Source organism: Callithrix jacchus, chromosome 15 (genome assembly GCF_049354715.1).
Source record: "Callithrix jacchus isolate 240 chromosome 15, calJac240_pri, whole genome shotgun sequence".
NCBI classification, from domain to species: Eukaryota; Metazoa; Chordata; class Mammalia; order Primates; family Cebidae; genus Callithrix; species Callithrix jacchus.
Genome location: NC_133516.1, coordinates 82,562,912 through 82,586,481, shown reverse-complemented (window position 1 = coordinate 82,586,481; position 23,570 = coordinate 82,562,912). Strand labels below are relative to the sequence as shown.

The 23,570-nt window shown below is 41.7% G+C and overlaps 2 protein-coding genes across 9 annotated transcripts in view; one reads left to right on the top strand and one right to left on the bottom strand.

Moving 5' to 3' along the window:
* GPR156 (G protein-coupled receptor 156) overlaps positions 1-3,715 on the bottom strand; it is a 117,412-nt gene extending 113,697 nt beyond the window's left edge. For 4 of the 8 annotated variants that reach the window (XM_054246259.2, XM_054246263.2, XM_035274096.3 and 1 more), the window contains exon 1: positions 3,507-3,715. The gene's annotated coding sequence lies outside the window, so the exon portion shown is untranslated. The remainder of the gene's footprint in view (positions 1-3,506) is intronic. The other 4 variants (XM_054246260.2, XM_054246265.2, XM_054246262.2 and 1 more) reach the window with 1 other exon arrangement.
* On the top strand, positions 3,255-14,716 carry LOC144579631 (uncharacterized). The gene is made up of 5 exons (XM_078352410.1): positions 3,255-3,323; positions 3,386-3,564; positions 3,635-4,186; positions 5,956-6,037; positions 6,927-14,716. Exons 1-5 carry the CDS (start codon positions 3,255-3,257, stop codon positions 7,077-7,079), a joined length of 1,035 nt encoding a protein of 344 aa, XP_078208536.1. The 3' UTR covers positions 7,080-14,716.
* The last annotated feature ends 8,854 nt before the right edge of the window (positions 14,717-23,570 follow it).

Below are 23,570 nucleotides of genomic sequence, written 5' to 3'. Positions count from 1 at the left end.
GAAGTTTAGATGGAAACCAATGCCCTGTGGAAATACATAAATATTTTATTGGGCTCTGAACAGGACTGTTGCTCATGAATGTTTAAACCCCTCAGTAGCATAATACTCAGAGGCTGATTAGAGTGAACTTGTACTGGGATGGGGAAGCTGAGAGGAGGAAGGAAATACAACAGCGATGGCAGCAGGCATTCTACAGTGTCTCTTTCAAGGATGTAAAGCACCTAAGAGTGCACTGGAGGGCTCCCTAATTTGTTAGACACTCATTTTTCATTTTCCAAGTGCTGACCCTCTAAAGTGGGAAGCAGGTCAGCTCCCAGCAGAGCTGTCAAGAGAGAGCACTGGCTGGGGTGCATGCAGGCTGCTATATCAGTTACAGCCCCCATAACCTTCCCAAACTTCTCTCAGTATTGGTGGCACAAGGAAGATTTTTATGTAAAGTACAAAAGACTCAAGGTGAAGCAGATCCTTTATAGGTTCACAGCAGCTTTATTCAAAATAGTCACAAACTGGCACCAACCAAAGTGTCTACCAACAAGAGAATGGATAAACACATATTCATACAATGAATACTACCTTGGAATAGAAAGAAATGAACTACTGATATACTCAATGGCACAGATGAATCTCACAGACATTGTGTAGGGCAAAAAGAAGCCAAATACAAAGATGCATACTAAATAATTGCACTTCTGTGAAGTTCAGGAACTATCAACACTAATCTATGATATTAGAAATCAGAACAAGATTTGCTGCTTCTGTATGGTGGGGGTGACTAGAAAGAGACAAAGGAAAAGTTCTGTGACTGAAATCTTGTTTGGGATGTGGGTTTGTCAAAACTGGCCCAGCTATTATCATAGGATTCAGCTGAGAAGTGCTGCATGGATAAAAGAGGCCGCTAATCTCTAGGGTCATCATTTACCTATAAAATATTGATTAACTTGAATTATGAATTACCTGAAAGGGCTTCTAGTACTTTACCAAGTGTTCTGCCACCCTTATGGGAGTCAATGCTTTATTTGTGTAATTTAATTATCTAATGAATCCAACAGTTATTAATTGCTCATAATACACCAAACAGGAACACAACCATAAATAAGACAAAAAAAATTCCTTGTCTTGATGGAGTTTATATTAGAGTGGGGAATATGCCCAATTAACAAGGAAACAGATATACTATATAGCGTCATGGAGTGCTAAGTGCCATGAAGGATAAAGCAGGGTCAGAGGACAGGGGGTGACCACAAGCGGTTTTAGATCAGGTGGCCATCACTGCAGAGGGTAATATGAAAAGAAACCAGAATGAGCTGAGAAAAGAAGCAGTGCCAGTGTCTGAAAGAAGAGTGTTCAGGCAGAGGGAAGAGCAAGGACGATGGCGAGCAAGAGGACAGGCATAGAATGAGGTCACCAGACCAGATCACATGGGGCTGGTAAGCCCTGGTGGAGAGTTAAAGGTTATCCACAGAGTGAGGGGAAGCCATTGGAGGGTGTTAAGCAGGGGAGTGATATAATCCAACTGATTGACGTTTTAAGAATGGGAAAAAGAAGGCAATTAAGAGGTCTGCTCAAGATTCTTATGGAAAAGTCAGAAAAATAAGATCCATATATTTTTCTTAAAATGTTAATATCCTTCACACATCTATATCTGAAGGACCTTCTGATTCAAGCTCTGTCCAGGACCACATCACATATATCTGAATTCTAAACACTGATTTTTATTAACAAGTTTATGTTTTAAGATAAGTTTATAAAATGAGAGGTAGATAACATCTCTGTATGTCTAAAATGTTTCATAATAAAGTACTGGAGGCGAAAGGTGAAATAGTGATTTGCATTCTTATTAGGCAAAATTCATCAGCAACTAAACAAGAATGTTCTGATTCTCAAGACCTTTCTGCAAAACAAAGGCTCTGATCTTTTTTTTAAACTAAACATAGAATATTCCTTTCAACCCCCAAATCCATTTTCGCAGCCCAAGTCAGTCCACATTGTACTGTTTCTGCAGCATGTCAGAGCCTCTGGCTTCTTTTCTGTCTCCCACTTCCCCCAATTAATCTCTGAAACCAACTCGAGAATGGAATAAAACGCAAATTCAGGGAGAAGGAGGCAGTTTTCAGAGGGCCCCCTCCTCCTACCCTATATGGAAATTCCCTTATGGTTAAACAACAAAAATGGAAATATTAAAACCCTCAAGTGGAAACAAACACTTAAGCACTTAGTGTCCTTTCCAGAGAATCTGTTTCCCTCAATCATTATTTTTCACTCTTTTGAGAACCTTCTAGGCTGAAAGTTGTTTCATCGCACCCATCTGGGTCTCTCCTAGATCACATTTCTGCCTTCACCATGCTTAAAATTCTATATCCCCAGGCTATCATAACTTTGCCTCTGACCAGGCTCAATTCTATATTTTACTGGAGAATGGGAAGAAGCTAAAAGCTGGGAGTGGAAGAGAAGGGGAAATAGAGGGAACGTTCCAGAGACAGTGGTGTCCCTGAAGAGGAATTAGGTTGGAAAAATGGAGACCAAAAAGCTACCTCCATTCCACCCAACAGACCCCTAACTCAAGCAAAGCCTGCTAAAGCACTTTATTCTCCAGACTCAAATTGCCTTAACCTGTGCTTCCTTAGCCATTTATTCACAGGCCCATTTGCTCCACCTGCACCAATGAAAGAAGCGCTGTTTTTGCAAGCTGGGCTACTACCCACACTGTGAGGAGACACTGTGCAGAATTCAGCCACTGGTAGAGAAAAACACGTTTTTCTTTGCAGGCCTTGCTGCCTAATACAACTATATCAACAATTTTTCCAGCTGTGTAACCCCCATCTGAAAATCTTTCCCTTTTACCTAGGGATGCAAAAAGGTAATGTTATCCTCCATATCTGGGTTTAAAGAACTACACCAGGGAAGACATTTCATGATAGGCTAGGACATCATTTACCTCTTATTCAAACATACATGTACCTAGAAAACCAACAAAGGGGTAAGTTATGCCATGCCATGACTTCTCTCTCAGATTTCTATCCTGAGATGTAAATAAAATTCGATTTTAAAAACTTCAAGGTTTGTATTCTTCACGAGCACATGGATACCTTGAGTTCTACCTAGAGGCCTCTAGTTCTGACAGAGCCAACTTGGAAACAACTGCTTGCCATATACAAGGACGCTGCAGCTCCCAGGTGATTCTCATGCCCAGAAGCAAGGCAGTTCAACACACGCGGTGTAATAAAATTGTCCCTTTTCAGGACTTTGCCATCCCCATGGAGGAGCCCATCGTGCCCGGCACTCTACACCCTGAGGGTGAACATGCCCTGCATAGCAGATTCAGGGTAAGGAGACTCTGGAAAGTCTACAGGCAGTGGGAAACTGTTCCGGGATCTCTCATTTTCAGCACAACGGGTCGCTTATTCAGCAGAAAAGCCACCGCCCCGTCTTTACACCAAATTACAGTGCTCTCCTCTCTCTTCCCCTGAAATTGCCACTCGCGTCCCTGATGAATGACTCGTGCTCACCTCAAGTTCCTAAGAGTTTCTTCACCGGTTCCAAAGAAACTGCCCAGATTCTGGAAAGGCGAGAAAGCCCCTCCCCCTTTCCACTTTCACTTAATAATTAAGTATTTGAAGTTTTGTGCATCCTTCAGGTCGCTGTGCTCACCTTATCGGTGTGGGACAGCGGAGAAGCGCCAAAGCTGCTGCTGTATGCAGGACGCCCAAGGTCCCCCGGCGTCTCGCGGGTTTGCAGGGCGGGAAGGGGCGGGCCCGGGCAGAGACGGGGCCGCGCCCATCGCCGCGCCGGGAGCCGGGCGTGGAGGCGGCGGGACGGCGGCGACGGCCTCTGCGGTGGTCGCGAGGCGCGGGGCGTCTCTGGCCAAGGCACTGACTAGGCCGCGCCTGCCCGCCGCTCCCTGGCGCCGCCCGCGTGGCGCGCCCAGACCCAGCTCTCCTGCGGGCCGGAAGGGCTCGGGGACCTGCAGACTCCACGCGCCGCGGGGCTCCTCCAGCTCCCGGGATCTTTCTCCTTCCTTGGCCGCGGAGTCTCCTTGGGCAGCCCCGCCTCCGGCCGTCTCCTCGGAGACCTTCCCTCGGTGGGCGCCTTCCCCTCAGCACCCTTTCCCGGGTCTCCAGCCAGCAGCTGCCGGAGGAGCTGGCCCCGGGGCTGTGGAGCTTCAGGCTCGGGTCCCAAACCCGACTCGGTAAGGAGACGAGAAGGATTCTCCGCGAATGGTCATTTTAATTTCTGGGGTGGGGTCGGAGTTACCAATTTGTTTTCTTATTTTATACTCTGGGGTTACCAAATTCTTTACGTTGAGTTTTTGCTTATTTTATAATCAGAAAGACAAATACGTTTCTTTTTCCAAAATGCTAACAGGAGGCCATTAGCAAGATGTTTGCACCCAGCCCACTGTCCTCCGCTTTTAAAAATATGTGTGAGATGTTGTGTTTAAGATACACCCAAGGAGAAACATAGAGGGGAGACCTGGAAAGGGTCCTGGGAATCCACTTAGACTTTTTTTTTGAGACGGAGTTTCGCTCTTGTTACCCAGGCTGGAGTGCAATGGCGTGATCTCGGCTTGCTGCAACCTCTGCCTCCTGGGTTCAGGCAATTCTCCTGCCTCAGCCTCCTGAGTAGCTGGGATTACAGGCACGCGCCACCGTGCCCAGCTAATTTTTTGTATTTTTAGTAGAGACGGGGTTTCACCATGTTGGCCAGGGTGGTCTCGATCTCTGGACCTCGTGATTCACCCGCCTCCGCCTCCCAAAGTGCTGGGATTACAGGCGTGAGCCACCGCGCCCGGCCTAGACTTTTGATATTATATTTAATTTTCATTCATTTTAATGAATGTGCATTAGGACATCCCACATTTTTACAATTGCTTAGAGGAAATCTTTGGTTGTAGAGTTGGAGAAGAGAGAGGCCAGGTCCACAGACCTTGGACAAGACAGTGGCGCCATTCTTAGCTGGTTTACACATTGTGATACCCCAAAGACTTCTTTTCATAGGATTCTACTGAGGGGGGAAACAAGAGGAAGAAAGAAAGATAAACAAGCTTTCCTCAAGGCAGTAAGCAAAAAGCTGGTTTTTCAGGAGAATGAATTATGTCTGAGATTTTACCCAGGACTCTCCAGATCTCTCATTCTACACAGCCAGACCCTTTCATTTGGAATGTGCAGAAACTGAGGAGGGCCATGTGTCCCCTCCCTGGGGGCTGTCTAAGTTCAAAAGATGTGGGTCCATCTTTTTTTTCCTAGGAAAGCTTACTGCAGAGTCTAGAACCAAATCTTCAGTTCTGTGATTCTAGTTTGAGGATTTGCCCTTCTGATCTCTGTGGGGCTTTTATTTTACCTGGGAATTCCTCCGGGCTCTACATCTGTTATTCTCATCAACCCCTCTATATTCTGCAAGATATTGAAATCTTTCTCCCAGTTTGGTGCCCAACCTCCAATCCCAGTGTTCTCTTTTGTCAGATTGGAGTATTTCCAACCCCTCAGTTGCCAGACACTGAAGGTTTTCATCTCCGCATCCTCCCACCAGGCCTGCCATGTTTACCTCTGAAATGTCTCTAGAAACTGTGCCCTTGTCTGCATTGTCACACAGCTGCTCTTGATATGCTGCTCTTTATCTGGGCTGAATTGTTTCAATAATTTCCTAACTGATTTTCTTGCTCCTATCTCTTCCCACTACCAAAACAGACTTAAGAATGTCACTCCCTTGACAAAACAAGCCAACATCCTCTATCCTCTTCCCCACTCCCAAACGTGCAGTAACTTTGCTATGCAATTGTATTATAGTGTAAACGTGCACAAGGATGGGGAGTGGCCAAGATGGCCTACCAGAAGCAAGTAATGTGTGTGGTTCTCGCTAGTGGAGAGGAACGGAAGGGACAAGCAGATACAACACCTTCAACTGAAACATTCCAGGTATTCACATAGGGATTAATCAAGGAAACAACTTGACCCACAGAGAACAAAGAAAAGCAAGACAGAACAACAGCCCACCTGGGAACAACAGGGATCCAGGGGATCCTCCCCCGCCCAGGGAAGCGGTGAGTGAACGAGCAACCCCAGAAACCATGCTTCTCCCACATATCTTTGCAACCCTTGGGTCAGGAGATCTTCTTTGAATTCACTCCACCAGCACCAGGGCCTTCAGTCTTCAGTCTGGCAGACATGGAGTCTCAGCAGAGCAGCCACTCAGGCATGCATGAAGACCCTGGTGCCTTAGATACTTGGGCTTTCTGACAAAAGTAGCTGCAGCTCCTGTAAAGTGGGAGTTTAGACTCCTGTACATACCCCTAGAAAAGAGACTGAATCCAGGGGGCTGAGCAGCAACAGCCCGCAGGGCCCACTTCCACAGCACCTCACACAAGATAAGACCCACTGGCTTGGAATTGTAGCCAGCTACCAGTAGTGACATAGCACTTTCCTAAGAAGGAGCTCCCACGGGAGGGGTAGGCAAACATCTTTGCTGTTCAGGAGACTTAGCTGTTCCAGCCTTCAGGGTTTGGAGAGCCTGAGATGACCCAGGGCCATAGGGATACCCCAGCACAACACAGCTGTACTACTCTACCAAAACATGGCCAGACTGCTGCTTTAAGTGGGTGCCCAATCCCATTCCTACTCACTGGGTGTGACCTCCCAACCGTGGCCTCCAGTCTCCCCCACCTGAGCTCTTCAGCTGGCAGAGATCTGAATTCCCCCTGGGATGGTGCTCCCAGAGGGAAGTGTGGGCTGCTGTCTTTGCTGTCTGGGTGACTTAGCTGTTCCAGACTTTGGGCTGTGGAGTGTCTGAGGTGATTGGGAGCTGAAGTGGCCCCCCAACACAGCACAGCTGCTCTACAGAAATGTGGTCAGACTGCTTTTTTAAGTGGTCCCATCCTGTTCCTCCTCACTGGGTGGGACCTCCCAACCAGGGTCTTTAACCACTTCCTACAGGTGCCTTTCGGCCAGCAACAGATCCATACCTCCCTGGGACAATGCTCCCAGGGGAAAGGACCGGCTGCCATCCTTGCTGTATCACAACCTTCACTGGTGACATCTCCAGGTTCTGGAAAATCTGAGGTGACTAGGGACTACAGCGGGCCCTAAGCATACCACAGCAGCCTTACAGAAAAGTGGCCAGACTGTTTTGTGGATGCCTGTTCCCATATCTTTTCACTGGGCAGGTCCTCCAGGCCTGGGCCTCCAGCCATCCCCCACCAGAGCTGTCCAGCCAGTACCAACTCAGCAACTCCCAGGACAGTGCCTCCAGGAGCAACAGAAAGCCTCTCGGCCACTGACTCTGCTGTGGAACTGCCCTTGCCACCCTCGGACTAAAGGAGGAGTAAAGACCCTAAGTGCCTTATCCATACCAACAAGCTGCAGTAGACACAAGGAAAGGGGGCCAGTCCATACCCCATGGGTTTCACACACCCCTCACCAGACAGGGAGCTCCTGGGTTGGGCCCAAAGCACAAACCCTCCATCTTGTGCGGATTGCACTGAGCAATTGCTAATCTGCATTTCTCTGGGTAGAGCCCCCAGAGAAATGACACTTGTGGCAAATGACACTTGGCCACAATCACTATTAAGATCTCTTCCTCTGCTACCTCTAGGCTGAGAAAGGAACATAAACACTGAGATGACTCCAGAGATGCAGTGGGTAGTCCAGGAGTGCTAAGTCATGAACTCTAGCCAGCACTCAGTGGAAAGAGGAGCCCACACTTTCAGAGCACTGACAGGGAACACAGCTGCAACTGTGAAGAAGCATACTGGAGCAGTTTACCAACTGACCAATAAGTCTAAGTGTCACCTGCAGGATTACACCCCAGAGCTTCAACATCAACAATACCTCACTAACATACCCACCTCTAAAACCAGAGACAAGAAGTCAGCTTCAATAAAGACCACACACAAAGCCTCAGCATAGTGAAAACATCCAGAAAAGAAGTCTATTGACTGTACTCAATCTACATTGCAGTTAAATGAACATCCACACGCAGAGATGAGAAGAACTCAATGCAAGAACTCTGGTTACTCAAATTGCCAGAATATTATACATCCTCAACACAATTACACCAGTTCTCCAGCAAGAGTTCTTAACCAGGCTGAACTGGCTGGAATAACAGAAATAGAATTCAGAATATGGATAGGAAGAAAGAGATCATCAAGATTCAGGAGGATGGCAAAACCCAATCTAAGGAAGACAAGAATCACAATAAAATAATACAGGTGCTAAAGGATGAAGTAGAGAGTATGAAAAAGAACCTAATGGGTCTGACAGACCTAAATAACACAATACAAGAATTTCACAATATGGGCCAGGTGCAGTGGTTCACACCTGTAATCCCAGCACTTTGGGAGGCTGAGGCAGGTGGATCACCTGAGGTCAGGAGATTGAGACTAGGCTGGCCAATATGGTGAAACTCCATCTCTACTAAAAATACAAAAATTAGCCAGGTGTGGTGGCAGGTGCCTGTAATCCTAGCTACTCAGGAGGCTGAGACATGAGAATTGGTTGAACCCAGGAGGCAGAGGTTGCAGTGAGCCATTGTACTCCAGCCTGGGCAACAGAGCAAGATTCCATCTCTTTTTTTTTTTGAGACGGAGTCTTGCTCTGTTGCTAGGCTGGAGTGCAGTGGCGCAATCTCAGTTTACCGCAACCTCCACCTCTCCTGGGTTCAAGTGATTCTTCTGCCTCAGCCTCCCGAGTAGCTGGGACCACAGGTGCATGCCACCACGCCCGGCTAATTTTTGAATTTTTAGTAGAGATGGGGTTTCACCATGTTGGCCAGGATGATCTCGATCACTTGACCTCGTTATCCGCCCACCTTAGCCTCTCAAAGTGCTGGGATTGCAGGCATGAGCCACTGTGCCCAGCCTACTCCATTTCAAAAAATAAAAAATAAAAAAAGGCCAGTTGCAGTGGCTTATGCCTGTAATACCAGTGCTTTGGGAGGCAGAGGCAAGTGGACCACCTGAGGTCAGGAGTTTGAGACCAGCCTGGGCAACCTTGTCTCTACTAAAAATGCAAATATTAGCTGCACTTGGTGGTGCACACCTGTAATCCAGCTACTTGGGAGGCTGAGGCAGGACAATCGCTTGAACCCAGGAGGTGGAGGTTGCAATGAGCTGAGATTGCACCATTGCACTCCAGTGTGGGTGGTAGAGTGAGACTCCATCTCAAAACAACAACTACAATAAAAAGAATTTCACAATTCAATTACAAATATTAACAGCAGAATAAACCAAGCTGAGGAAAGAATCTCAGAACTTGAAGACTGGGTCTCTGAAATAAGACAGACAAAAATAAAAAATAAATAAATAAAAATGAATGGGCAAACTTCTGAGATGTATGGGATGATATGTAGAGTCCAAATCTATGAATCATTGGCTTGCTTGAAAGGGAGGGAGAGAAAGCAAACAACTTGGAAAATATATTTCAGGATATCGTTTATGAAAATGTCCCCAACCTTGATAGAGAGGTCAACAGTCAAATTTAGGAAATACAGAGAACTTTTGCAAGATTCTACACAAGAAGATCATCCCCCAAGACACATAATTATCAGATTTTCTAAGGTTGAAATCAAAGAAAGAATGTTAAAGGCAGCTAGAGAGAAAGGGCAGTTTACCTACAAAGGGATCCAAATCAGGCTAACTGTGTGCCTCTCAGCTGAAGCCCTGTAAGCCAGAAGAAATTGGGGGTCTCTATTCAACAATCTTTCTTTCTTTCTTTCTTTCTTTCTTTGTTTATTTATTTGAGATGGAGTATCACTCTGTCACCCAGGCTGGAGTGCAGTGTTGCAGTCCTGGCTCACTGCAACCTCTGCCTCCCAGATTCAAGTGATACACCTGCCTCAGCCTCTGAATAGCTGGGGTTATAGGCGCCCACCACCATGCCCAGCTAATTTTTTTATTTTTAGAGAGAGTTTTGCCATGATTGCCAGGTTGGCATATTTGACATTCTTAAAGAAAAGACTTCTACCAAAAATTTCACATCCAGCCTAACTGAGCTTCCTAAGTGAAGGAGAAATAAGATCCTTTTTAGATAAGCAAATGTTGAGGGACTTCATTGCCACTAGGCCTGCCTTACAAGAGATCTTGAAAGGAGCACTAAATATAGAAAGGAAAAATTGCTACCAGCTTATACAAAAACACACTTAAACACACAGACCAGGTCACTGTAAAGCAACCATACACACAAGCCAACATAGTAACCAGCTAACAGCACAATGACAGGATCAAATCCACACATATTAGTACTCACCTTAAATGTAAATGGGCTAAATGCCCCACTTAAAGGGTACGGAGTGGCAAGCTGGATAAAAAAGCAAGACCCAATCGTCTGCTGTCTTCAGAAGATCATCTCACATGTAATGACACTCATGGGCTCCAAATAAATGCGTGGAGAAAAATCTACCAAGCAAATGAAAAAACAGAAATAAGCAGGAGATGCAATCCTAATTTCAGAAAGAAAAAAAAAACATTTCAAACCAACAAAGATTTAAAAAGACAAGGAAGGGCATTCCATTATGGTAAAGGGTTTCGTTCAACAAGAAAACTTAACTATCCTGAATATATATGCACCCAACACAAGAGCATCCAGATTCATAAAGCAAGTTCTTAAAGACCTATAAAGAGATACCCTGGCACACAATAATAGTGGGAGACTTCAACACTGCACTGACAGTACTAGACAGATCATTGAGGCAGAAAATTAGCAAAGATATTCGGGACCTAATCTCAGCATTGGAGCAAATGGATCTGATAGACCTTTACAGAGTCTCCACCCCAAAACAACAGAATATACATTCTTCTCATTGTCACATGGCACATACTCTACAATTGACCACATAATTGGACATAAAGCAACCCTCAATGTATGTAAAAGAACCGAAATCATATCAAACGCAGTGCATTAAAAACAGAAGTTTAACACAATGAAAATTGCTCAAAACCATACAATCACATTAAAATTAAACAATATGCTCCTGAATGACTTTTGGGTAAATAATTAAATTAAGGCAGAAATCAAGAAGTTCTTTGAAAATAATGAAAACAAAGATACAACATACCAGAACCTCTGGGACACAGCTAAGGCAGTATTAAGCAGGAATTCATAGTACCCACATCAAAAAAGTTAGAAAGATATCAAATTAACAACCTAACATCACAATGGAAAGAATTAGGGAAGCAAGAACAAATCAGCACCAAAGCTAGCAGAAAACAAGAAATAAAAATCAGGCAGGGTTTGGTGGCTCACGCCTCATAATCCTAGCACTTTTGGAATCTGAGATGGGTGGATCATTTGAAGTCAGGATTTTGAGACCATTCCTACAGAAACTATTCCAAAAAAGTGAGGAGGAGGGGCTTCTCCCCAACTCATTCTATGAGGCATCATCTTGCTACCAAAATTTGTCAGAGATACAACAAGAAAAGAAAACTTGAGGCCAATATCCCTGATGGAACACTGATGCAAAAATCCTCAATAAAATACTAGCAAAGTGAATCTAGTAGCACATCAAAAAGCTTGAAAATCATAAGAAACATAAGAAAATCAATAAATGTGATTCATCACATAAACAGAACTAAAGGCAAAAACCATGTGATCATCTCAATAGATGCAGAGAAGGCTTTTAATAAAATTCAACATCTCTTCATGTTAAAAACTCAACAAATTAGATATTGAAGGAACATACCACAAAATACTTAGAGCCATCTATGACAAACCCACAGCCAACATCATACTTAAGGGCAAAAGCTGGAAGCATTCCCCTTGAAAAGCAACACAAAGCAAGAATGCCCTCTCTCGCCACTCCTGTTCAACACAATATTAGAAGTCCTAGCCAAGAGCAGTCAGACAAGAAAAAGAAATAAAGGACATCCAAATAGGAGGAGAGGAAGTCAAACTATCTGCAGATGACATGATTCCATATCTAGAACACCCCATAGTCTTGGCCCCAAAGCTCCTTCAGCTGAAAAAGAACTTCAGCAAAGTTACAGGATGTAAAATCAATATACAAAAATTACTAGCATTCCTATATACCAACAACAACCAGACTGAGAGTCAAATCAGAAAGGCAATCCCATTCACAATTGCCACACACACAAAAATGGAATATCTAGGAAAATAGCTAACCAGAGAAGTGAAAGATCTCTACAATGGGAATTATAAAACACTGCTCAAAAAATCAGAGATGGCTGGGCACGGTGGCTCACGCCTGTAATTCCAGCGCTTTGGGAGGCGGAGGCGGGTGGATCACGAGGTGCAGAGATTGAGACCACCCTGGCCAACATGGTGAAACCCCGTCTCTACTAAAAATACAAAAAAAAAAAAAAAATCAGAGATGACCCAAACAAACAGAAAAACATTCCATGCTCATGGATAGGAAGAATCAGTATCATTAAAATGGCTATAATGCCCAAAGCAACTTACAGATTCAGTGCTATCCCTATTAAAACTACCAATGACATTCTTCATAGAACAAGAAAAAATTATTTTAAAATTTATATGGAACCAAAAAAAGAGCCTAAATAGCCAAAGCAATCCTAAGCAAAAAGAACAAACCTGGAGGAATCACACTACCCAACTTCAAACTAGACTGCAAGGCTACACTGAACAAAATAACATGGTACTGGTACAAAACTGGCCACATAGACCAGTGGACAAAACAGAGAACCCAGAAATAAGGCTGACCATCTGACCAGCAATGGAGGAAAGACTCCCCATTAAATGGTGCTGTGATAACTGACTAGCCATATGCAGAAAACTGAAGCTGAACCTCTTCCTTAAACCATATACAAAAATCAACTCAAGATAGGTTAAAGACTTAAATGTAAACCCCAGAACTATAAAAGTCCTAGAAGACAACCTAGACAATATCATCCTGAATCTAGGGATGGACAAAGATATTGTAACAAAGACATCAAAAGCAACTGCAACAAAAGCAAAAATTGACACGGGATCTAATTAAACTTAAGAGCTTCTGCACAGTAAAAGAAGCTAATATCAGAGTGAACAGCCTATAGACTGGGAGAAAATGTTTGCAATATATCCATCTGACAAAGGTCTAATATCCAGAATCTACATCGACCTTAAACAAATTTACAAGAAAAATACAAACAACTCCATTAAAAAGTGGGCAAAGGACATGAACAGACACGTCTCAAAAGAAGACATTTATGCAGCCAACAAACGTGAAAAAAGTTCAACATCACTGATTGTTAGAGAAATTCAAATCAAAACCACAATGAGATACCATCTCACACCAGTCAGAATGGCAATTATTAAAAGTCAAGAAACAGATGCTGGTGAAGCTGTGGAGAAATAGGAACATGTTTTCACTTTTGGTGCAAATGTAAATTAGTTCAACCATTGTGAAAAGCAGTATAGAGATTTCTCAAAGAGCTAAAAACAAAACTACCATTCAACCCAGCAACCCCATTACTGGGTATATACCCAGAGGAATATAAAGCATTCTGCCATAAAAACACATGAATGCAAATGTTCATTGCAGCACTATTCACAATAGCAAAGACATAGAATCAACCAAAATGTCCACCAATGACAGACTGGATAAAGAAAATGTGGTACATATACACTATGGAATATTATGCAGCCATAAGAAAGAAGGAGATATGTCTTTTGCAGGAACATGATGAAACTGGGAACTATCATCCTTGGCAAACCAACACAGGAACAGAAAACCAAATACCACATGTTCTCACTTACGAGTGGGAGCTAAATGATAAGAATTTATGAACACAAAGAAGGAAACAACAAGCACTGGAGTTCACTTCAGTGGGGAGGATAGGATGAGGGAGAGAAGCAGAAAAGGTAACTATTGGATACTGAGCTTAATACCTGGGTGATGTACAACAACCCCCTGTGACATGTTTATCTGTGTAACAAACTTTCATGTGTACCCCCAAACCTAAAATAAAAATTCAAAAATAAATTTTAAAAAAATTTTTAAATAAAGACAACTTTTCACAATTCGGAATCAGCTTACCTTTCCAATTTCCTGTCCATTCAACACCGGTGTTCCAGTTGTAGCAAGCTGGGCCAATTCGCAATCTTTGGATACACCCCATGTTTTTAATGCCTGTGATATTTCTGCTCACTCTGTTCCCTTGTTCTGGATTTCTCTTTATCTCCATCTTTAACTGTGGAATTATCCCGAGCCTCCAAGATCCAGCTCCAATACCTTCTCCTATAATGAAATGCTTCAAGATCTTTCCAGTCAGATCTGTGGGATCAATTCATGTTTCCTTCCCAGCACTGCACCTTTTCCAGCCCTCACTAAGTACAGATACATGTTACAGCCAGCTGTGTCCTCCTTTCTCCCAACAGGGCCTGCAAGGCAGGATGTGTTTCTCTTTAATCTTCAACCCCCAAGGCAATTGGCCACACATACATTTAAAATTAAATAATTTCCCATATACCAGCAATCATCAAGTAGAATCTGAAATTAAAAAAAGAAAGAAAATTAAATAACATCCTTTGATTGTAAATAAACCATGTACTTATTGTAAAAAATGCAAATACATAAACATATAAGAAAGGGAATAAACCTCCACATCCTGCATTAATCATGGGTAATGTTTCAGTTATCATATTTTCATGCATCTTTTTATGCACATGTCCATGCATAGATGCACAGATGGAATCATTTTGTGCATGCTTGGATTTCTTTTGGACACCCTCTTTTCTAGTCTTTTCTTTCCTGACTCTCCCCCTCATTGCTTCTCCCCATTCCCAGCTATTTAACAGGTTAAGCAATATATAGCTTTTCTTAATTTTTCCATGCTAATATGTCTATATTTATATCAGTTTTTTGTTCTTGTTTATTTTACAAAATGAATTATCATAGTATATATACTTCTCTGCTTCTTGCTTTTCTCATTAAAAATAAGTCATAATCGGCCGGGCATAGTGGCTTATGCTTGAAATCCCAGCACTCTGGGATGCCGAGGCAGGTGGATCACGGGCCAGGAGTTTGAGACCAGCATGGCCAACACAGTGAAACACTGTCTCTACTAAAAATACAAAAATTAGCTAGGCGTGGTGGCCGGCACCCGTAATCCCAGCTACTCAGGAGGCTGAGGCAGGAGAATTGCTTAAACCCAGGAGGCAGAGGTTACAGTGAGCCAAGATCTCACCACTGCACTCCAGCCTGGGAGAAAAACCTAGACTCCATCTCAAAAAAAAAAAAAAAAAAAGGCATAACAATTCTTCCAATTCAACTGGTATAAGTTCTAACTCATTTTTTCATTTTAGAGCTTGTGCAATGTTTCATGGTATGGATGTACCAAAATTTATTCAAGAGATCCCCTAGCTATGACATTCAACTTTTTTTTTTTTAAATAGCTTTTGCCATCAATGTTTCAATAATTGTCCTTACATGTATATCCAGATTCCCTGGTACTTTAATTTCTGAGGGACTGATGACCAGATATCAGACTGGACTATTTAAAATGTTAATAGATTGGCATCTAAAAGGCTGTAACAGGCTAAGTGAAGTGCCTCATGCCTGTAATCCCAGCACTTTGGGAAGCCAAGATGGGTAGATCACCTGAGGTCTGGAGTTCAAGACCAACCTGGGCAACATGGTGAAACCCTGTTTCTACTAAAAATACAAAAAATTAGCCAGGTGTGGTGGCAGGCACCTGTAATCTCAACTACTTGGGAGGCTGAGGCAAGAGAATCGCTTGAACTCGGGAGGCAGAGGTTGCAGTGAACCGAGATTGCACCATTGCACTCCAGCCTGGACAACAGAGTGAGACTCTGTCTCAAAATAATGAATAAATAAAAGAAAAGGCTGTAACAATGTGCTCTGCATAATTTTAGCCGTTCTGATGAGTGAATAGTGGTAGTTTGTTGTTCTTTTAATTTGTATTTTACTGACTACTACTTAAGTTGCTCATGTTTTGTCTTTTTCCCCCTAAGAACTTTGTGTTCTGTAAATTGCCTATTCACATACTTAGCTCATTTTTCTTTTGAGCTACTGGTCTTTTTCTTCTAACCTGCAGGAATTTCTTGTATATTATAGATAGCAACTCTTTAATATGTTGTTATATATTGCAAGTACTTTCCCCACTATGCTTGTAATTTTTCAAGTCATTACAACTTATGTAGGTTGACATGAAGCTAATGTAACATTTATTTTGTAACTAGAATCAATATAGCACTTAGGAAATGAAAACAGACTTTGCACTTTCAAGCTTTCTAGGGAAACCATTCTTCTATTTCAGTATTTCACAACTTATTCTAGAATATGACACACCGTCCTATGCCCTAATTCCATGCTTAGTTAATATTAGTTCACATTGCCTCATGCACAAACATAGTTGTGTTTATATTATAGTACAGCTTTTTTGTTTATTATTATCTAGCATGATCACGTTAAATAAATCATTTTGGTTAAATAAAATTCTGGTTAACAAATATATGATGACCACTAAATGTGGTTACCATTTAGTGGTCATCTTGTATTTTTTTCTGCCCCAAATTCACTCATTTGGAAAATGTTTGCTTCCCATTGTCACTCCCATGCAATTCTAGTGGTCTGCCGATCTTGAAACCCACAATAGTGGGCACAACCTGCACTACAACACATAGACCTCCTGTCCCAGAAATTTGAATCTTGAATTTTAGGATGCCAGTGTCTTGAAATGATTTAATTTAATTTCAGCCACTAAAATCCCCGGTTCACCCGGGCACGGTGGCTCACGCCTGTAATCCCAGCACTTTGGGAGGCCGAGGCGGGTGGATCATGAGGTCAAGAGATCAAGACCATCCTGGTCAACATCGTGAAACCCCGTCTCTACTAAAAATACAAAAACTTAGCTGGGCATGGTGGTGCGTGCCTGTAATCCCAGCTACTCAGGAGGCTGAGGCAGGAGAATTGCCTGAACCCAGGAGGCGGAGGTTGCAGCGAGCCGAGATCGCGCCATTGCACTCCAGCCTGGGTAACAAGAGCGAAACTCCGTCAAACAAATAAATAAAATAAAATAAAATCCCCAGATCAACCCTGCTTGTCTTAATATACATAGTTGCTATTTTCTTAGTGGATGATAGTGATGGTTGCATAACAATGTGAATGTACTTAATGCCACAGAACTGCAGACTTTAAAATGGTCAAAATGGTAATATATATATATATATATATATATATATATATATATATATATATATATTACCACAATTTACCAAAAAACAGGACATCATAAAGAGGACTTTGGAAAGACTGTAGCCCGTCTCCATGGGCTTATACTTAACAGTCATTGCAGAAGTACAGCATGGGCATGCACCCATTTGTGAGCCATGCCACTGACACTCTCTACTTATCTCTAACATCTGTTTTCTCATCTGAAAAATAGGAATAATAAAGCAGCATGGCTCTGGTGCTGTGGAGCTTTCTTGAAATCTAAAATTATGTTAGGCCACCATAGCATATACTTGCCAATATAAAATGGCATAAAGTGTAAAAGGAGATAAGTTTTTTGTTTCATTTTTTTTTTTTCTTTTTAAGATGGAGTCTCCCTCTGTTACCCAGGCTGGAGTGCAGTGGCGTGATCTCAGCTTACTGCATCTTCCATCTCCCAGGTTCAAGTGATTCTACGGCCTCAGCCTCTGGAGTAGTTGGAACTACAGGCACGTGCTACTGTGTTCAGCTAATTTTTGTATTTTTATTAGAGATGAGATTTCACCATGTTGGCCAGGCTGGTCTTAAACTCTTGACCTCAGGTGATCCACCCACCTTGACCTCCCAAAGTGCTGGGATAACAGGCGTAAAGAAAGTAAGTTTTTAAAAGGAAAAATAAGAAATCCCACACCATTTAGCTACCAACTTCTAGTCCCCATCTTGCCCACCCACCAAGTTCCTACCTCAGACTCTCAGCCCTAAGCAATCTCTGATCTACTTTCTGTCTCTATAGATTTCCCTGTTCATATGAATGGGACCATAAAATATGTGGTGTTTCGTGACTGAGCTTCTTTGTCTGTTTTGCTTTTAACTAAGCTGCCTCTGCCTGTGAGAAGCTGTATTTCCATAGCGGAAACCCAGGAGCTCTGAACAAGCCTATGAGTTTAGAAATGTTAAAGTTTTTCCATTTAAATCAGTTTTAAGTTTTCTTGTTATAAAAGTATATATGTATTGCAAAAATCTCAAAGGATATAGAATTAACAAAAATAATAGGCTGGGTGCGGTGGCTCACGCCTATAATCCCAGCACTTTGGGAGGCCAAGGCGGGTGGATCACGAGGTCAAGAGATCTAGACCATCCTGGTCAACATCGTGAAACCCCGTCTCTACTAAAAATACAAAAATTAGCTGGGTATGGTGGTGCGTGCCTGTAGTCCCAGCTACTTGGGAGGCTGAGGCAGGAGAATTGCTTGAACCCAGGAGGCGGAGGTTGCGGTGAGCTGAGATCGTGCCATTGCACTCCAGTCTGGGTAACAACAGCGAAATTCCATCTCAAAATAATAATAATAAAAAATAAAAATCGGCTCTGATCCCACCACCCAGAAATAACCACTGTCAACATTTTGCTAAATATTCTTTCAGAGATAGGCATATTATAAACACATACACATACATATATCATCTAACATATATTTAAAATTTTTTCCTGATTATAAAAGTTATAGATGCTTGTGAATAGTTGTTAAAATGGTATAGAAATGTAAAATTTAGGATGTACTTCAGAATCCTTCTATATATCTTCACTTAAGAATATATCAAAACATTTTCCACATTTGCTCATAGAGATCTATGTCGTTCTTTCCAACAGTTGTTTTAGTTCACTATAGGAATCTGCCATTATTTGTTTTGGCATTCTCCATTGATAAAATTTGTGTAGCTTCTATTTTTTCTCACTGAAATGACACAATCAAGATTGTGTCACTTGGTTATTTGTGTTAGTATTTCACGGAATTGCTGGGTCAAGGGGTATTGTTTAACCTATTAAGATATTATGAACATTTTTAAGATCGTTAAATATTTAATTTAGCTACCTAGTTTTATAATCTATAAATATATTAAATTTATTTCCCCAAACTCCTAACACTAGAAATTGAGTTATTTTAAAATTTTTCACTATTAGAAACAACCTTGCAATAAACATTACTATAGCTAAATCTTTGCATGCCTGCTTAAAATTTTATATTTAAGATTAATTCCTAGATATAGAATTGCCCCTTCAAGGAGTATGTATATTAAAAATAACTTTTATTGTTTTTTTCTTATTACAGCAATAATACATGGTTGGGTAGTCCTAGATTAGAAAATATAGATAGGCAAGTAAATGAAACATGTATTACTTTACCACCCAGAGGTAACCACTGGTAATATTGTGAAGGTAATCATTGATAACTATATTGTTTGTATACTTTTTTTTAACATGAATGCAGGCTGGGCATGGTAGCTCATGCCTGTAATCCCAGCACTTTGGGAGGTCAAGGTGGGCGGATCACAATGTCAAGAGATCGAGACCATCCTGGCCAACACAGTGAAACCCCGTCTCTACTAAAAATACAAAAATTAGCCGGGCATGGTGGCACGTGCCTGTGGTCCCAGCTACTTGGGAGGCTGAGGCAGAAGAATTGCTTGAACCCAGGAGGCAGGGGGTTCCAGTGAGCCAAGATCGCGCCATTGCACTCCAGCCTGGCGACAGAGCAAGACTCTGTCTCAAAAAAAAATGAATGCAAATACAGAGCACATGTCACTTTAAATTACCTGTACTCAATTTCTTGTTATGTCCATTATCATTTAAAATATCTACATAGTATTATATCTTATAAATGTACCAAAATTTATTTGCACAACCCTTATTGCTGAGCATTTACGTTGTTAATGTACATACTTTGAAAACTTTTCAGGTGAGTGCTGTATACATGGAGGGAATCGTCTCACTGTTAAGGAGCCCAGAACAAAAGGCTCCCACCTCTTTATAGACCTGAGAGCCAGTGGGAGAGAGAGAGGGGGAAGGTTTAGGAGTAGAAAGGTACTGAATCAACGTGGAAAAAAGTGCTTCAGCAAGGCCCCCAGTAAGGAGGCGGGTGAATGAATACACCAGGGCCAGGATTGTGAATATGCATCTTAGCATGGCTGGTTGGGTGGGGAGAAGACAGGCTGAGTTCTTAACTGCAATTCCCTTCAGAAAATTACAGTGCACTGACAGTGCAAGTGTAGTATGGGGAGGCAGCTTCTCCTCAATTAGGCCTGCCAGGCAAAGCCCAGTAATTGCTTATGATCAGGCCTGAAAGATCACACATCTGGATTTTGACCTGGAGCTGGACTCCTTAATAAATAATAACAAGTTGCCAAGACTTGTTCAGTATCCCTCCCTACCAGAGTACACAACAGTGCCAGTAGAAATGGAAATATGTCAGGGACCCAAGAAGAAAGACTAAAATGATTTCTTTTGGGGTGTGTAAACTGACAACTGAGGGCAGGTCAAAGAGTTCCAACATGACTGGGCAACTGAATGAGCCTCAGAGAATCCTAAGCAGGCGGAGCCAAGTCTGATGCAATTGAGTCCCGTTTTTTTAGGAGATGAGACTGAGTCATTGCCATTCATCTCCTCTGAGGCCACTACTTCTGGAGTGAATCCAAGCACATATTGTACAAATGCGTGATTCTGTTCCATGACCTCAGAAAGTTATGATAAATTTCCTGAATCTTTACTTTTTCCTTAAGAAATTATCTATTTTAGTTTATATTTCATGAGTTTCCTTTAAACCCTTTTGATATTTGCAGTTTGCACGATTTCAGTCTGTTATCCACTGTGTATACTGCTTTTATTAAATTTTCCTGCTTCAATATTTAAATATTTGGTAATTTAAGCACTCTCTGGGTTGCCTCATTTACACTTTTTATGATTTCATAAACTGTTGTCACATTTCCTTTCCATCTTCATTGTTGGCTTAATCTTTTCTTTTTTAACCCATAAGATAGATGATTCTCAAGCCGTTTGACCATATATGGACTTTCCTGAGTTCTATTAAATTATTATTACTGGCCAAATGTTGTGGCTCATGCTTGCGATCCCAACACTTTGGGAGGCCATGGTGGGCAGATTACCTGAGCTCAGGAGTTTGAGACCAGCCTGGACAACATGGCAAAACCCCATCTCTACAAAAAATCCAAAAAACAGTTGGGTGTGGTGGTGCATGCCTGTAGTCCCAGCTACTTGGGGAACTAAGGCAGGAGGATCACTTGAGCCTGGGAGGTCATGGCTGCAGAGAGCCAAGATTGCACCACTGCACTCCAGGCTGGGTGACAAAGTGAGGCACCATCTCTAAAATAAAATAATTATTATTACTACTACTATTACTATTATTATTATTTTAATTATCTATCATAGGGAAGGACTGTTTTAGGTTCTCAGAGAGGGCCAAAAAGTTGAATAACTTACAGCACTTGATGAAACTATTATCTTCGGTTGGACTGTAGAAGTAGCCTATTGGGCCAAGTCTATAGAACAGAGCTATGAAAGAACATTCCAGTTGGACAGTCCATTTGCTAATTTTCTGGGTTGCTCAACTCTTTAGTAATAAGCATGAATGGAAATTAATTTTCTTAACCCTTTGTGTCAAAGAGCTAGACACTCCCCAAAGGTAGGAGTGACTGGAACTCACCATCCCAGCTTCTGCCTAAAGATTCTCCCTCCCTTCAAGTTCAAACACCAACTACCAGAGTTAGACCAAACTGCCCTCACTTTAGACAGTAGCTGCAAATTCAAGGGTCCCCAGGTCCCCTTACCTCTGACCAGCTGGCTACAAATAATTCAGGAAAGCACTATACTTAAAATTATAGTTGTAACTATGGGGAAACTAATGTCTTAAGGGATTAATCAGGTTAGAAAAAGACACAATTAATAATTTGATTTTGGAAAATATATCAAATATAAAAGGTTTAAAACACTTGATATTACAAAATAGGATTACAGATCATTGTAAAGTCATTTATTTAACCAAAGTAATAATTCAAGAACTTCAAAAAAAGCAAGAACCTTCATTCTTTGAGAGAGGAGACTTAATTTTCTAAATACGAAGCCCTAATAAAAATAGCATGAAGCCAATTACATTTGTTTTTCACAATTTTGTAAACAATCTACAAAATTTAACACTGATTATAAAATATAATTTCCATAAACTTTTTATAACTTTTATAACAGTTATTAAGAAGTTGGTTAATGCTTCAAGAAATCCTTGTTAATCTGACACAGGGGTCCATATACTGATTTTGCTTCAGTGTGCCTTTGACATTAATAATTAATTTATAGAGAAACTGAACTTTTTTTATCTTTCAAAATTGGCCCTTACAATCTTACATGCCCACCTCTTCCGTGATAGTCCCTGGGCCTTAAGAGTTAAATAGCTTTAATCCCTTGCCCTGCATCTCAGAAATGCAGTTTATTTTGTTTGATTGGCATCTTCTGTGGGGCCTGAAGATGAGGCTTTAATTGCTGTCAGTGTTTAAGATTCAGCATGACTTGGTGACCTTTCTTGACCCAGCAGTTAAAGCCCTGTAACTCAATTTTACAAGGACTTTACAAGCACATACAGAAAGATACATGGATATAATAACCTTAATTAAAAAAAAATTTATCTCGGCTTTTTTCCCCTAAGCAAACCAAAACTTAATAATAATGACATCTTGATTATATAAAAGTTTTTAGTTTTTTTTTTTTTAAATATATAAATCCTCTTATTGTTCATGACATGGTCGGAATTTCTGATTTGTTCTGAACACCCGCCTTTTTAAACAACCAGTTATCTTATTTTAGGACTAAATTTACCATACAAGATTCTTTGTTATATAAAATTATTTCTCTTTAAGGTTTTTTACCTAAAAAAAAAAAAAAAAACCTCGGCTGGGCATGGTGGCTCATGCCTGTAATCCCAGCACTTTGGGAGGCTGAGGCGGGCAAATCATGAGGTCAGTTAGAGACCAGCCTGACCAACATGCTGAAACCCTATCTCTACTAAAAATACAAAAATTAGCCGGGTGTGGTGGCACAGGCCTGTAATTCCAGCTACTCAGGAGGCTGAGGCAGGAGAATCTCTTGAACCTGAGAGGCGAAGGTTACAGTGAGCCAAGATTGTGCCACTGCACTCCTGCCTGGGCAACAGAGCGAGACTCTCTCAAAAACTAAAACAAAAACAAAATCCTCTTTATATTTATAACTTTTGTTATATGTAAATTTTGTAGTCGCAAAAGAAGTAGCACCTGAATATAAATTTAATTTTTCTTAGCAAGGCAACTTTACTTTCTGCAGAAAGGGTGTTCCCATTAGCCATCTTGCCATGAGAGGACACTGAACAAAGGAGGCAGGGCCATTTATATCTAATGCATCTGCCCTACTGCTGTGTCCTGATTCTATTGGCTGGAACTGGACTTCAGTCTAGGCTGCACCCAGTTGGCTAACAACTTAAAACTTTTCTAAAGAGGTAAAGGCATGGGAGAATAAAGGAAAAGAGGAAGTAACTTGAGGAATACTCAGAGAAGCAATAACATTTCCAAATAAGGCAGGGGAATAAGCTATGACCTAAGACTTGCCTGGGCTTCTCCAGGCATGTCAGGGCAATTATCTAG